Source organism: Dromiciops gliroides, chromosome 1 (assembly GCF_019393635.1).
Source record: "Dromiciops gliroides isolate mDroGli1 chromosome 1, mDroGli1.pri, whole genome shotgun sequence".
Taxonomy (NCBI): Eukaryota; Metazoa; Chordata; class Mammalia; order Microbiotheria; family Microbiotheriidae; genus Dromiciops; species Dromiciops gliroides.
This window is the reverse complement of record NC_057861.1, coordinates 603,537,867-603,554,925: the sequence shown is the minus strand read 5'-3', so window position 1 is coordinate 603,554,925 and position 17,059 is coordinate 603,537,867. Positions and strand designations below refer to the sequence as shown.

Sequence of the window (17,059 nt, the reverse complement as noted above, 5' to 3'; positions counted from 1 at the left end):
CCCTCTGATATTTCCTCCCAGGTGCAATGGATACTTCATGTGTGTTCATTATTGTTTGCATATTGTCTTCCCTGTTAGAATGTGATTATTTTGAGGGTAGAGTCCATATTGTTTGCCTTTCTGTCCCCAGCACTTTGCACAGTGGCAGGCAGAAATAAGGCATTTCCTAAAGGCTATTTGTCTCATTCACTGATTTGGTTTGATCTCTTCATTTTGCAAACAAGGGAAATGAGACGCCAAGAGGTTTTAAATATCTAGCCCATGATCATGCAGGTCCTTAAGCAACAGATTTGAATGCAGGTCTCCACTCACTATCATGCACTGTCACATAATGCAATGTCTTTTGAATTATGGAAGTCTCAAAAAAAAGAAAAGAATTATGGGAGTCTCTACCAGATTACCAGAAAATGTATCATAATCTCTGTGTAAAACCAAGAAACAAAAATCAGGAAGAGATTGGGAGTGTAACACCTTGGTTTAATTGGGAGGGACATGCTGTGGTTCTGTAGATCAAGAAAAGCTGGGTTCTGCCCAGGGAGAGTAAACTAAGATTCAGGCTTTTTAGGAAAACTCCCATGGAAAGGAGAGAGGGGAAGACTTTGAATGGGTATTGGCAATATGGGTAGGACTTGCACAGTTATGTGTGGGGGACAATGCAATGTTTTTCTCTCACTCTGATATGTACTTTCTCCTCTCAGTCCAGTAGGCAAAAGCTCATTCAAGTCAAGTCAACTCAAGAAATAGTGACTAGGTGGCTACAGACCTAGACCAGATGTCAAGGAATTTATTGGTGTGGGGGGAGAAGCACACTCAGATAATTCAAAACAAAATAGATACAAAAATAATTTGTTGGGGGGCAGCAGTGCTAATGACTGGAGGAAGAATTTCTCTCTAGTAGGATCTGGCATTTAAAGGGGGATCTAAGAGACAGTTGGGAAGGGAGTGGATTTGGGAGTGGGGAGCACACTGGATATAGCCTATGCTTTGCATCCTTCTCCTCTCCACCTTCTGTCAAGGACTGATTGTGTTCCTCAATGCATCCCACTGACACCTTCTTCTAGCAATTCAAAGTCATTGCAAGGGTGGGCACAGCTTGCCTCCTCTTGGAGGGGCTGCCTGTAGAGAAGAGTACTACGGAATGAAGAGAACATCATGCCTGCCTACTAACAATGTGTGTCATTGATTCCCTCAACAAATGACCCACCTCCCTGTGCCTCAGACCTAATTTTTATTCTTTGTTTGTTTTACAGTCGTTCAGCACATCAAGAGACATAACATCGTTCTGAAAAGAGAACTAGGTGAAGGAGCCTTTGGCAAAGTTTTCCTAGCCGAGTGTTATAACCTCTGCCCTGAACAGGACAAGATCTTGGTGGCAGTAAAGGTAAGATAATTTTCTAATTCCTGACAATTCTGCGTATGAGACTGACCCTTAAAATATTTTTTGTTGTTGTTTTTGTTTTTTGGTTTTTTTTAGTGACGCATTTGGGGTTAAGTGACTTGCCCAGGGTCACGCAGCTAGTAAGTGTTAAGTGTCTGAGGCCGGATTTGAACTCGGGTACTCCTGACTCCAGGGCCGGTGCTCTATCCACTGCGCCACCTAGCTGCCCCCCCTTAAAATATTTTTAGTGAGCTTTCCAGGGACAAAGAAGCAGTGTGGCAAAGTGGAAAGAGAGTCAGAAAGACCTGTGTTCAAATCCCACCTTAGACCATCCAAGCTCAGTTACCCTGGACATTGTCACTTAACCTTGTGGCTTTGGTCTCCCCATATGTAAAAATGAATTGATAATAGCACTTTTCTTACAGGGAGGTTGTGAAAATCAAAATAAGATAGTATACGTGAAGCTGTATGTGTTAGCTATAATCTGTATTAATTGACTAAATTGGCTGCAATCTGCATTGGTAGATAGTATTCCCACACTGGGAGTCCCCTTCACTGGCTAAATCATGGATTCTTTGAGTATGTAAAAATATTCAAGATCCCAATACAGTGTATACCAGTGTTCAAATACACTTTACTGATGGAATAGTAAGACATTCTGCCTCAAAGTCAACTTTATAGGGCTCAGTGGATCATAAAGGTCACCAGGCTAATACTGCATCAGGTCACAGATGAGCAACTAGGCCAAAAGAGGTAAAATAATTTACTCAAGACCATATAGTAAGTGGCAGATACAGGATTTGAATCCAGACCTCTGGTCTTCATATACGATATTATTTCCACTGTACTACTCTTTGTTACCACATACATGTATACCTTACTGAATTTTTAGTCACTCTTCAGGACCAATACTAACAGAAATGTGGACGGAGAGAATGGAAGATCCCACCCACCTGAGTACAGAGTCTGATCTCAGTCTAGGGAGATAGTAAAGCCAGCTAGAATCTGCTTGGGAGGGTTAATGGTGAAATTGTTAAATTTTGAGTCTTTATACCATGGAAATCTTCAAAATCTTCAAATAAGGTTTTGATTGATTGCTTTGTTTATTGTTTAGACGTAAAGAACCATTAATAATATAGATTAAACTCAAAATCACATCGTGGGCACTTTACCAGCCTACCCCTGCCTTAATTTGACTTTGTCTTACTGTGGCCTCCTAATATCTACCACATGCCTGGACACCTGGAGATGCGAGCTGTATTATCTTTTAACCTCCCTTAGCAAGGAGATGTAAATACAAGTCTTCCCATCATTTGCTTTTTTCCTTTCCAAATCCATCCCAAGGTTCTAGAATTTGATCAGTATAGTTCTGAGGCCCAGAATAGGGCAAAATTAAGTAGCATCCCAGGTAGATGCCATTCCCTCTAATTGGGCATTAACATGATTTTATAAATAATGCCTTTCACTAAAATCATATGATTTTTATAAAAACAACTGATAAGTACATAACGCTTTTAAATTTGTGAAGCACTTTTTTGTCTATTTTCTCACTTGAACCCCAAAACAATCCTGTGAGTTAAGTATTATTGGTATTATTATTCCCATTTTATGGATGAGGACACCGAGACTCAAAGAGGTTATGATGACTTCCCCAGGTTACCTAGCTAGTAGATGTTAGTGGTAGGGTTCAAACCTGATTACAAGTTCAGCACTCTTTTTATTGAATCCCAATGTAAGTGACAATTCCAGAAAGGAGTGAAATTTTCCATGATTTCTTTCACACAAGAAAAATTGATTCAAAAACCTTAGATATTTTTTATAAAAATCCCAAGGAATCATTTACCAGAATTTGTTATATATACATATACATATACATATACATATACATATACATATACATATACATATACATATACATATACATATACACATACATATACACATACATATATATACACATACACATAGACACACACACACACATATATATATATAAAATAAGAAACAAATGCTTATCAAAGTATTGGGTCACATGTAAAATAATGAAGTTGTGTTTCTTTAATGAAATATGTATATAATAGATATGTATGTGACTATCCATAAACTTTATTAAAATGTAATTTTTTTGCTTCTTGAACTCCTGGTGGATATTCAGGGGGCTGGGGCAAGGAGGAGGTTATTAAGAAATTAATACTTTCAATCTGAAATAGCTCTTTTAAAAAGTGCATGAACAAATCTTAAACACTTAATTTGGATTAAAGATCTTATTATTATCAGGACAACATTTCATTGTTATAAGGGTTTTATGGCTTACTATTGCTGTGGTTAGTGTTCATTAACTAGCATAATGGGCAGCTAATAAAGAAAAAGACTTTAAAAATGTCTAAACTTCTCCACTCTGCAGACTAAACACTCTAAAAGTAGCAGATGGAGCTCAGCTTTTTCCAAGTGGAAATATTCTGCATGTGTTTTTCTTGTCATAGAAAGGAACTAACTTGGGTGGCAAGAAGTCCCAGGGACTGTCAGCGAATTCCATATTTTGAGAAAATGAAGGCTGTAAGTCTCTGATGATGACCAAGTTCATGTTTATAAAATAAATATAAGCTTAGTGAATGAATAAAGAATGATTCATTAGGATGGGGTGGAGGGGGGAATTAAGGAAGCCTTGGAGAGATTTGGAGGTTAGGAGGTCAAGTTGGGGGGGAAGGGGGTTGACCAGGCAGAAGGTTAAAAAAAAAAAGAATCTTTTCCTACTCTCAGAATATTTAACCCCTGCTGTCTCTATTGTTTCCTTCCTTCATTGACTACCTCTGGGGGGAAAATTATGAAGAACAACATTTTCAGATACTATACGAATTCTCTTTTAATAGTTTTTCTTGCTCTCTTGCATGAGCGTGGAGTTAGAGGGTCCTTTAGATTAGAGTAGCACTAACAGATGCTTTTCATGGTTGTGGCACAGTGGATAGACTGACTTTGAATTCAGATAGCATAGGGTCACAGTTCAAGTCATAGTTCTCTAACACAGTCACAGGATGACTATGGGTAAGGCACTTAACTTTCCCCAACCCAAGCATTCTCTCTAAGAATGGCAGTTAATGGCACGTCCGACTTCTGCCATTTACTACTTCCTTTTACTACTTGTGTATCCTTTGACAAGTCACTTAGATCTCTGGACTTCAGTTTCCTCAACTCTAAAATGAAGGGGTTGGGGTAGATGAGCTCTAAGCTCCCTTCCATCTTTAAATCTATAATCTTGAGTTACAGATGAGTTGCCAATCTGTATGGTATAGGGCAAAAGTTTCAAACATGCCACCAGTGAGGCAGCAGCAACACTCCCCAGTGCTGCCTAAAACAAAATGTAATTGGGGAATGTTTAACAAAATAAGCAAAAACACAATACAACATAGACAATGTTAATTTGTGATTTTCTAAGTAACATGCTGCTGCAAGGATCCATTTCTATTTGAGTTTGACCCCACTAGTGTTGAGAATATCCACACATGGACTTCTGTACATTGATGAAATTGTAGTTTCAGATGATAAGGGAAGGAGAATCTAGCTCAGTTGTGCTTCTTGTAATGACCTCAGGAGGAGGGATGTTCCAGGAGATTTGGACTCCAAGATCAGGACATCAACATAAGTATCACATTACCTTCTAAACATGCCAAGCCAGGGCTTCAGTGATTTTATTTGGAAATTCAAGTGTTTTGAGTCAGCAATGGTTTTAGTCAATGGCAAATCTTAAGAGAGATATCACCTTGAGACCAAGCTGTCCTGCCTAGAAACTTGAGCAAAGCAGTGTATTGAAGGTCATGCCAACCATGATAACTGCATCCTTGCCCTAGCTCTATAGCTGTATCTCTACCCCATACCAATATCCTGTGCCAGATCCACCCTAGGAACTGCAGGTATTACCTGCCAGATTGTTCTTTAAACCTCTAGTTCAAGGTCAAGAACAGAACAGTGGGAGGGCTTTTCAGCAAGGCAATAGCTTTATCCCAAATCAAGGTCTGGTCCAGAAACATACTGAATCCCTGAGCTCAGAGCCAAGGCTCTACTGATGGCACCATCACTGTTTGGTCTGGCTTCAGCTTGTTAGATAGAAGGTTCCAACTTACTGTTTGGTAATACCACTATAGCTTCTGCCAGTGTGGCTCTGGAAGTCTGTGGACAAGATTATAAGGAAGGTTTAGAGATCATGAACATTGTTTTATACATTTATGTGTCCAGCAGTGTTTTGCACTTTAGAAGAATCTTAATGTTGAATCAATGAATGAATTGTTGAATTTCTCTTCAATGCCCACCCCTGTTTGTGTATCTTGGGTTGGATTAGCTAATGAATAGCTAATTATTAATTTGAATACAATTTATAAATTAATTTGTATATAATTTCGCATCAAGAAGATAAAAAACAGAGGCTGGACTCCCTTTTCTTCCTTAAAACATTTTCCCAAGCTTTTCCTTCTAACAAGATATCCATCCTCCTTTTGCCATTTGACTAGACTTGAACATAAATAGTTCACATCCAAACTTTGGGATCTCTACTTACCCTATCCCTTCTGGGTGGACATGGCTGCTCATACCACTTGGATGAGCAGGAGAGTCACCAACTATAGTTATTCTGGTTAGATGAAAGACAGCTGGCCATTTCCATCTGCCTTGCCACTCTGTGCCCAGATTCCCAGCCATTGCCATCTGACCTGCCAATGTACTGTGAGGATCCTTGAGTCTTTCCATCCACCTTACCTATAACTTTAGGAACATTTGACCCTTCCATTTGCTCTGCAGATGAATCTTCCCATATATATTACCCACCTCTCAGAGGAGGATATAAATAATAATAATAATAATAATCTTCTTGAGAGCAAGGAGCTTTCATGTATCTTGGCCCAGTCTTTTCCCCCCATTCATTTATTCCCATCTACATATGGGTTTGACTTAGAAGTCTGATCTATCTGTGTTTGGTGAATGAGGGAAGGAAGATCTTTGAGGAAATGTTGTAAGGAATATGGGGAAGTTCAACTTTTCCCTCTTTCTGACTAAATTCATAGTATTCAAATTCAGTGCCTGATTAGCTGACTCCAAAAAAGCTCAATATTGGGCATCTGCTATGTGCTAGGTAGCAGAGATTTCTAGACAAAGGGAAAAGCAGTCCCTGTCCTCAAGGAACTTAGACTCTACTGCAGGATTTGAGGGCTTTGACCAGTCATCCTCCCAGCTACCACCATATCCAGGACACAACTGAGGTGAACCTGCTGGCTATAACCCAATGAGGACTAACATAGGGATTGCTTTAGTGCAACATTGAGATGCACCAAACAACAAAAGAAGCAAAGGAAATGTGGTAGATGCACTATTGAAGGTTTATAGAAAAACACGGACAAGATTGAGGCAGAATGAGAAACGTTGGGTATATTCCTTTTTTTTTTTTAATTTTTAGTGGGGCAATGAGGGTTAAGTGACTTGCCCAGGGTCACACAGCTAATAAGTGTCAAGTGTCTGAGGCCGGATTTGAACTCAGGTACTCCTGAATCCAGGGCCAGTGCTTTACCCACTGCACCACCTAGCTGCCCCCTCGTTGGGTATATTCCAATCAGCCCCAGGCGAAGAAATACCCATATCTATGATTTCACAATTAATTGACTTATTGAAGGCTATTGATTAATCTTGGAGTCAGTTTAGCCATGCTATTTTGTTTGTTTGTTTGTTTGTTTGTTTTGCGGAGCAATGGGGTTAAGTGACTTGCCCAGGGACACACAGCTAGTAAGTGTCAAGTGTCTGAGGCTGGATTTGAACTCAGGTCCTCCTGAATCCAGGGCCCGTGCTTTATCCACTGTGCCACCTAGCTGCCCCTAGCCATGCTATTTTTTAAAAAAGGTCTTGGGGCAGCTAGATGATGCAGTGGATAGAGCACCGGCCCTGGAGTCAGGAGGACCTGATTTCAAATCCGGCCTCAGACACTTAACACTTACTAGCTGTGTGACCTGGGCAAGTCACTTAACCCCAATTGCCTCACTAAAAAAAAAAATTAATAAAAATTAAAAATTAAAAAAATTTAAAAAAAATAAAAAAAAATAAAAAAGGTCTCAATAACATTGAGAAGTTGTGCTGAAACTTCCCTTTCTTGCTATTCACCTTCTTGGATAAATTTAAGCAAAAGTATGACCTCAGTCTCAGATGTGAAAGTCTGTATAACTGGAAAGCACATGGTATTACTATGAACAACACAAGATGAGGAACCTCCTTCTAGATGCATCTGTAACCTGCTACCTCTCAGGCTCTAGACAAATTACACTGGCCCTCAGTCTCCTCATATGTAATATGTGTTACTTTGGCTCCATAACTTCTAAAGTCCCTTCTGGCTCTAAATGTGTTATCCTATTATCACCTGTATGTGGATTTTGACTGAAACCAGTGATTTGGTTTAGGCATTAGGGTCAAAATTACATAAAGACGTGAATACTTGGAATTGATATATTGAAGGAAGGAAGGAAGGAAGGAAGGAAGGAAGGAAGGAAGGAAGGAAGGAAGGAAGGAAGGAAGGAAGGAAGGAAGGAAGGAAGGAAGGAAGGAAGGAAAGAAAGGAAGGAAGGAAGGAAGGAAGGAAGGAAGGAAGGAAGGAAGGAAGGAAGGAAGGAAGGAAGGAAGGAAGGAAGGGAAGGAAGGAAGGGAAGGAAGGAAGGAAGGAAGGAAGAAAGAAAGAAAGAAAGAAAGAAAGAAAGAAAGAAAGAAAGAAAGAAAGAAAGAAAGAAAGAAAGAAAGAAAGAAAGAAAGAAAGAAAGAAAAAGAAAGAAAGGAAAGATAGAAAAAGCATTTATTTGGGGTCTGTTCTGTTCCAGGTACTGGAGACATAAATATAAAGGTGAAATAGCCCCTGTCCTCAGCAATCTTACATTCTAAAAGGGGGAGGCAATACTTATGGAGGAGTATTGACAAGTGAAGAGAGTTTTGGTTTGGAGAATTACAGCAATTATGAGTATAGTGTCAGATGAACTAAGGAAAAGGTGCCTACAGTTAGTTGTCACTTGCCACATGCTTTCTAGTCTCCATGTTAGTGTTGATTTTTAGTATTGCTTCCACAGAAAAAGGTGGAGTAATAGGTTGGGGAAGTGTTGGGGCACATGTGGTAACAGAGCAGGTGGCAAAATACCCTGGCTAGATGGAACAGGAAACCTCTGAATTTATTTTGGCAGCAAAATCTGATTAGGGCCACCCCATACTCAGACAGTGGCATCATTTGTCCTGTTCTTGTTTTTAAGCTGTAATTTGAGGAGCCCATGACCGTTCCCAAAAGACTGCTTCTTTCTCAGACTATACAGAAAGCAGTATTTCTGACTTGCTGATATTTGACTTCTTTATAAGACTTTCTAGTGATGGAAAATCTGGGAGAGTACATTCTAAATGAGACTGAAAGGCTAATTCTTTTGCTAGGGCAGCTTGCATGCTGACCAGAAGGGTAAAACTGACCAAAAATAAAGGTATGATTTATGGGGAAAAGAAATTGAGCAAGATTGCCAAGGAATGAGCATCTTCTCACCTATATGGAATTGCTGTCAGTGCTTCTCTTCATTGATTGGAAGCTCTTTGGGGTCTTTGACATGCCATCTGCTTGTTGCCTAGCAACCCTTGCAGCATTGTGCATGCATGTTAAGAAATAGCTGCTATTGTGCTGTATTCTTCTTTAGGGGGAACTGCCTGGGGTTCAAAATAGAGTGCTTTTCTTTCAGACAGATGGATGCCATTCAAATTCTTGGGGTAGATGCTGAAAATTATTTAAGAGTTGAAGCATGCATAAGAAATCTGGCTTAGGATAAATATAGATATTTAAAGACATACATGAACATATCTGCTCCCGTGAAAGTATCTGGGTGTTCTTTTAATCCATAAAGTTTCTAATTTTCTTGGATATTTTCATATTACCTTTAGCATATAGGAGAATAAATTTGCCAGATGCTTTTGCTTTTATACAGAATTACCACTGAACACATATCGAGGACATGGGATAGAGTATGCTTTATCCTTCAAGGAACTGAGTTATAAATTCAAGGAAGTGTTTCATTTTGCTTTCTTTGCATCACCTATCAGCACATCAGCTATTTCAGCCTACATATCTGTTACATTCCATAGCGATGATTCTAGCTAATTCTCTTTATACTATAAATGTGCTCTTATAAAACAATTCAAATAGAGATATATTATAGAATACAAATTTAGAATCCACATATCTCCTCCCTGCCAAGGGAAAAAAAAAACCTCCCATGATGCATTAGGCCATAATATAATGGAGTATTGAAGCCCAAAGGAAACTGAAAAGTCATCCAATCTAACCTCCCCTTCATGTCATGGATGAAAAATCTGAAGCCAGAGATTGATTGTGGTTTAACCAATTATATAAATAAAAATGACTCTACATCCAATATGATGCAAAAAAGAGGCATTTGTTGGAATACATATTGAATTTAAGTTCAGCAAGATACCTCGGTGACTCTAAGGTATATAACTCATGCTCTTTATACTCTTAAACCCTGCCCTTCTTTAAATCAGAAGTGAAGATAGTGAATTGTCTAGTATTGGGGGAGTAACTACTAAAAGAGTTACCTCAAAGTGGCTGGTAGCCATGACATTGTTATCAACAAGCTAAGTGAGTGATCACCAAAAAATGCTTGTTTTAAAAAAACTAGTTAGAATACTAGGTATGGGTAATAGCTGCAGTGTCCTGTTACATAATAAAGTGACTTGAAGGATATGGAAGGTAAAATACTAGACTAGAATAGAGGAAATTCAACATCACAAAAACAATGCAAAAAAGGACCAAAAAACTCAAGTATAACAATAAGAATTTATATAGTATCTACTATGTGCCAGGCACTGTTAAGCATTTTACAAATATCTCATTTGACCCTCACAGCAACAATGGGAGATAGGTGCTGTTTTTTTTTTCCATTTTATAGTTAAGGAAACTGAGGCAACTAGCAGTTAGAATGTCACACAGTCACTAAGTATCTCAGGTAAGATTTGAACTCAAGGCTTTCTGACTACAGGCCCAGCACTTTCTCCACTGTGCCACCTAGTTGCTTTATTCTCTCCCAATTGGAAAGGTAGATGGTCTAGAGTAGTGGTTCTCAAAGTGTAGTCCAAGATTCTTGACACCCTTTGGGGGGGGGGTCCATGAGATCAAGATTATTTTCATAATCATAATAAGATGTTTTCATTTCTGATATGGTAAATATAGATAGTTGTCACCCACATAAACAAAAGCTCTTTGGGAGGGGTCCTAAATAATTTTTAAGAGTACACAAGGGGTGGGGGCAGCTAGATGGTGCAGTGAATAAAGCACCAGCCCTGGATTCAGGAGGACCTGAGTTCAAATTCAGCCTCGGATACTTGACACTTGCTAGCTGTGTGACCCTGGGCAAGTCACTTAACCCTCATTGCCCCAGAAAAAAAAAAAAGTGCACAAGGCTCCTGAGATCAAAAAGTTTAAGAATTTCTATTTTAGATTACTACTCATTCAAACTATTTTCTGAAGTATTGTAATAGCCTCTTGTTTCTCTGCCCCCTCCCCAACCTCAGCCTCTCCATGTCCAAACCAACTTAAACACTGCTGCTTAGGGTAATATTGTTAACACGCATGTTTGACTGCATCATTTCCTTGTTCCAGTTTTGATTGCCAGTAGCATAACATATAGTCTTCTCAGTGGGGCAGCAGAGGTCCTCCAGGTTCTGGCTCCATCCTGCTATTTCTACTTGGTTTGTGTCATATTCCTTCACAGTCTCAGTTTCCCACCAAAGTGATCTTATTAGCTGTTACCAGATCCTTCCCAGCCCTTTTCCACCCACATGCATTGAAATATGCCACCTGGGCTGTGAGGCAGCATGGTACTTGGGATGAGAGAACTGTCTCTGAAGTCGGGGTGTGGGTTCCAGCTCTGCCTGGGATATTTATTTCCAGTGGGACTTTAAGCAAGATGCATAGCCTCACTGGACCTTAATTTTCTCATCTCTAAAATGAGAGGGTTGGACTCTGATCTCTCAAGTCTCTTGTAGCTCAAAATCTAGGATCCTAAGATCTTCCATGCCTAAAATGGGCTTTTCTTCTCCTTTCCCCCAGTCTCCATTTCTAACTTTATAAGGCCCACATATGTACAACCTCTGTCTTGAAGATGTCCTTGCCCCCCCCCACACCCCTTTTCTTTTGAGACTTAACTTCAAGAATCTTTCAGGACACTCTCTTGAATCTCTCCTCTGGCCTTAAGTACTTTCCAACTCATATCAAGTGTTTTTGTTATCTTCCTCTATTAGAATGTAAGTTCCTTGAAGTCAGGGATTGGCTTGTATCTTTTATATGTATACCCAGAACTTAGTACAGTGCCTGGAATGTGTCTCCCTCCCAGTCTCTCTTACCCTTTTTCTCCCTCCCACCCTTCCCCATTTTTCCTCTCCTCTTTTTCTCTCTCCCTCCCTCCCTCTCTTCTCCTCTCTCTCTCTCTCTCTCTCTCTCTCTCTCTCTCTCTCTCTCTCTCTCTCTCTCTCAGGGCAATGAGGGTTAAATGACTTGCCCAGGGACACACAGCTAGTAAGAGTCTGAATCCAGGGCCAGTGCTTTATCCACTGCACCACCTACCTGCCCCCTCCTCTCCTCTCATTTTGCCCTATTTTCTTCTTCTTCCTACCCCCTCTTTCTCGTCTCTTTCCCTTTCTTCCTCCCTGCCCCTCTACATTATCTCCTTCTTCTTGAAGGAACAACATCCTATGTAATTTCTTATCTTCTATCCCTAGCATCTAGTCCAGTACCTCGATTGTTGAAATTACTGAATTGAATTTTGATGACTCTTTTCTGAATCTTAGTCAGTTTATTCATTTCACAATTCAAAAGATCTATAATTTCATTGGTCTGGGTATATTTTTCTCTGACACAGTTCACAATGGCCCCCATATCTCAGTTGACAGGATATCTGACTATTTTCATGAATTACCATGACCCCAAAATCTATTACCTGGTGGTCAGCCATCTGCTGATGAGCCTCTCTGAACATCAGATGCAGAGTTCATTGGCATGCCTTTACTCAAAGCCTTTCCATCTTGAAATAGGACCTGCCAGGTCTTAGACTCTGCTGGCATAGTCTTCGAGAACCCAGGGTCACCTCTATCGTATAAAGAACCATAGGGATAGGATTTTAACAGGGCAGCTAAGCCACAGTTTTAATCTTTTTGAAAAAATTATGACTGCTTTTGTTTTTACATCACCATCATTACCAAATAAATGCATCTCCTCATAACAAACATTTTTAAAAGAAAGTAATAACAGTTCAGTACCACCAACCAATACATTGCCTGAATCTGACAATATATACTTATACTCCACACTCATTGTCCCTGATCTCTGCACTTTCTTAATTCTCATTCAGAGCCAAACTTCTTTAGCCACATTTTTTTAAAAAATTGCACACACAAACTAGACTCATCACTCCAATAAGTACCAAAGTAACACCATAAATAATGGAAGGATTTCTTTCTAACCTCTCTCTTATTGGAATATGTTATAAGATTTTATTAATTGTTTTATGTGGCTCATTTTGTTTTGTTTTATTTTTAAATAACATAACATTGCATTGGAATAACAGATCCATCCTCCCCTTGTTCCTCCAATGCTAAAAAAGCAATAATACCACCTTCATCATGTTTAGCTTCTGATCCATTGAGACTTTTACATAAGCATGCTGGAGACAGCTCCCCCTGGCTCTTGATGTTTAAATTTTCAGTTGTGAGCAATGATACCTTGAACATCAGCAAATGCTACAAATCAGGCTCAATTTATTGTTATGGTGATTTCTAGAATTAAGAAAGTGATGGAGAAAAGACTGATAATGGAAAATAAAACTTAACAACCAGCAAACTGGTTGTTAAATCTTTATCAGTACACTGCTGCCTTGAGGTAGTTTTGCCTGAGTAGCTTGTCTTTATCTATCATATTTTTGTTGTTCAGTAGTTTCAGTCATGTCTGACTCTCCGTGACCCTATTTGGAGTTTTCTTTGCAAAGATACTGGACTGGTTTGCTGTTTCCTTCTCCTACTCATTTTACATATGAAGAAACTGAGGCAAATGGGGTTAAGTGACTTGGTCAGGGTCACACAACTAATAAGTGTATGAGGCTGGATTTGAACTCAGATCTTCCTGATTCCAGGCCCAGTGCTCTCTCTTTAATATGTCCCCTAGATGCCCTAGGTATAATATACATGTATACTTTTGGTCCTTGAGCCTTCTCATCTTAGCCTTGTCCATACCAAATATCATCTTTCTCAACAGAATTCTCTAATTTATCAATGTCACTTTAATTCTTATTCTTCTCTTCTATAGTTAAATGGTAATCCTACTGTATTCTGACCTAATGAGATTAGGAAGTATTTGGAGTATTATTGTGGATCCAAAGCCTACCTTGTAGGAAGAATGGAGAAAACCTGAAGTGTGTTCAGAGGAGAGGGACCTGGAGGCCAAGTGAATGGAATGAGGGCAGAGTCACATAAGGATCAGTGTTTAGCCATGAGGAGATGGCACTTAGAAAGCACACATGAGGTGTTCCAAACATTTGATGGGCTTTCATAGAGAAGTGGAACTGGTTCTGTTTGGGTCCAAAGTTCAGAAATAGGAATAGTGAGTGGGGGCTGTAAAGAGGCATGTGGTTCCCTATAAGGAAAAACTTTATGAAAATTTGAGCTGTTCTCAAAGTGGAATGAGCAACCTTTGGGGATAAAGAGTCACTCCATCACTGGAGATCTTGCAAGTAGAGGCTGGATCGACACTTGGCAGTGATGTTGTCAAAGGGATTATTGTTCAGCTATGGTTTGGACAAGGTAAGCTTGGTCCAAGGTCTCTTGGGAGTGATATTCTATAAAGGTCAAATTAACTAATAATTAAGTTATTAAGAGCAATATAAATTCATTCTCTTCTTCATCATAAAATAAGTATCTGAGGCCAGATTTGATTCAGGTCCTCCTGAATGCAGGGCCGGTGCACCACCTAGCTGCCCCTCTAATTACATTTGTTGTTGTTGTTGTTTTTGCAGGGCAGTGGGGGTTAAGTGACTTGCCCAGGGTCACACAGCTAGTAAGTGTCAAGTGTCTGAGGCCGGATTTGAACTCAGGTACTCCTGAATCCAGGGCCGGTACTTTATCCACTTCTCCACCTAGCTGCCTCCTCCAATTACATTTTAATTTGGTTGGGCTGCACTTCTTTTGTGGAGCATATGACCAGCAAGTTTGACAGCTCTGACCTAGATCATGCTTAATGACTGTAGAGCTGAGAATTTCTTATAGCCAAACTAAAGGATGGAATAAGAGGTTTACCTGAGATCCAGATATATTGCTTTTCATTCAGCAATTTAACTTATCCTGGCATTTTGTCATGGGTGTGGTGCTACATGTCTGAAATGCTTACTCCTAAGGGAGGCTGAGGCTGAGGCTGATGGATCATTTGTGCTCAGGAGTTCTGAGCTACAGCAGGTTGAAAGTCAATCAGTGCCTTCACTAAGTCTAGCACCAATATGGGAAGCCCCCAGGATGGTGGTGGGTGGTGGTAGAGAGAGAGGATGCCAGGCTGCCCAAGGATTATAATTGATTGGCCCATGAGTGACTACTGTACTTCCAGTTTGGGAAAAATAGAGAGACCTGCTGTCACAAACAAAATAAAACAAAAACCTGACCATGACAAGGAAATACTTCCTTTATTTGTAGAACTTCTAAGGAAAACTTATTTTTAACATCATTTGTTTCTTAGATTGTTGTCCTACTGGCTCCCTTTTCGTGCCCTAAATTTGTTGAAATCTGCATTCTCTAAATTAATCTCTCATTATTTTTATTGTTTGTTTCTTCTTCCCATAATTAGGATTTTTTTTTGGTAGGGCAATGAGGGTTAAGTGACTTGCCCAGGGTCACACAGCTAGTAAGTGTCAAGTGTCTGAGGCAAGATTTGAACTCAGGTTCTCCTGAATCTGATGCCGGTGCTTTATCCACTGTGCCACCTAGCTGCCCCCTATAATTAGGATTTTTAATCTAGTATCTTATAGTCACTTCCAATAGCATCTATGTCCACTTTAAAATCCTTAATTAATTTTCCCCTGATAGAATTTACTTTAAAGGTATCCTCCTTGGTTTAGCAGCTTTGTCTTTGAAAAAACTGTTTTCAGCACATTTTAGGGGAAAAATTGATGGCTTCTAGCCTTTCCCAAAAGAAGCATAGATAAAAAAGTTCTGCTTTCAAATCTTGAGCCCAGAGAATTTAGGTGAGTTAACCAAAAAATCCCTCCTATATCTTGGGTTGACAAGATTATAGATTCAGGGCTGGAAAGAATGTTACAGGGTCCAAACTCATCATTTTTCAGAGGGGGAAATTAAGAGTCAGAGGGGTAATCATAAATAATAGAAGGACATTAAAAGTAAGAGAAATTAAGAGTTAGAGACATGAGTTTCTTAAGGTCATGAGATAGTACATTGAGAGCTAATATCTAAATCCTGCATCTTTTGATTTCAGAGCCAATACAGGAAGATTCATCTTTCTCAGGTCAAATCTGGCCTCAGATACTTCCTAGATGGGTGACCCTGGGCAAAACACTTAACCCTGTTAGCTTTAGTTTTCTCATCTGTAAAATGTGCTGGATAAGGATGGCAAACTACCACAGTATCTCTGCCGAGAAAACCCCTATTGGGGTCACAAGGAGTCAGACATTACTGTAAATGACTGAACAACAACACTTTCTACTATACCACCTTGCAACCTGATTGGAAACTTGCAACAAGTACCTTACATCTTCCTTTTCTCTTTCCTTTCAACCCAGACATTCTTTTTTTTTTTTTTTTGGCATCAGATAGTATGGCTGTTTTCTTAGAAGCAGCTGGGTGGTGCAGTGGTTAGTGTTGAGCTTGTAATCAGGAAGACATTCATTCAAATGTGACCCTTAGTAAATCACATAACCTTTGTCTGCCACAGTTTCCTAAACTATAAAATGGGGATAATAAGAACACCTACTTCCTGGAGCTGTTGTGAAGATAAAGTGAGATAATATTTGTATAGCTCTTAGCATGTAGTAGAACATAGTAGGTGCTTAATAAATGCTTATTTTCTTTCTTGTTAGTGTAAAAGACAACTATATGTGTATATATGTATGTGTGTGTATACATATATATATATATGTATGTATGTATGTATGTATGTGTGTATGGAGAGAGAGATTCCCCTTTCCATATATATATGAAATGTCCCTTTCAGAGCCTAGTGTAATGTTCTAGTCTATAATATATCAGTTGTCCTTGTTAAGTTATAACTGGTTTTGTTCCTCTACTAAGATTCCAAGTTTTTTCTCCAGACTTCCCTTTCTCTTTCATTGTTGTTCAAGCATTTCAGATAACCAGGAGTTTTCTCTTATGTTTCCTACCTTTCCCCTATTTAACCATCAGAAGTTTTCTATTCTCTTCCAAAACTTAGCTCACACCCTACTATGCTACCTAGCTGGAATCAATGCATACTTCATGCACTGTTTGACTATTTTGAGCAAGAGGTGAGGAAGCTCCCTTGGGATTTTCCTCGGAAGTCATGTCAGTTAAGGAAATGTCAAAAATTCATAAGCAATAAGAAAAAGTAAAGTTCCAGGTCTGACACTTGGCATAAGAAAATCCTGGCGTTCGACG

At 39.4% G+C, this 17,059-nt stretch overlaps 1 protein-coding gene across 2 annotated transcripts in view; it reads left to right on the top strand.

Moving 5' to 3' along the window:
• The window catches only part of NTRK2 (neurotrophic receptor tyrosine kinase 2), a 435,747-nt gene that overhangs the window by 306,952 nt on the left and 111,736 nt on the right, over positions 1–17,059 (top strand). For both annotated transcript variants that reach the window (XM_043987820.1, XM_043987811.1), the window contains exon 13: positions 1,251–1,381. In XM_043987820.1, the coding sequence (XP_043843755.1) occupies positions 1,251–1,381 (131 nt within the window). The remainder of the gene's footprint in view (positions 1–1,250; positions 1,382–17,059) is intronic.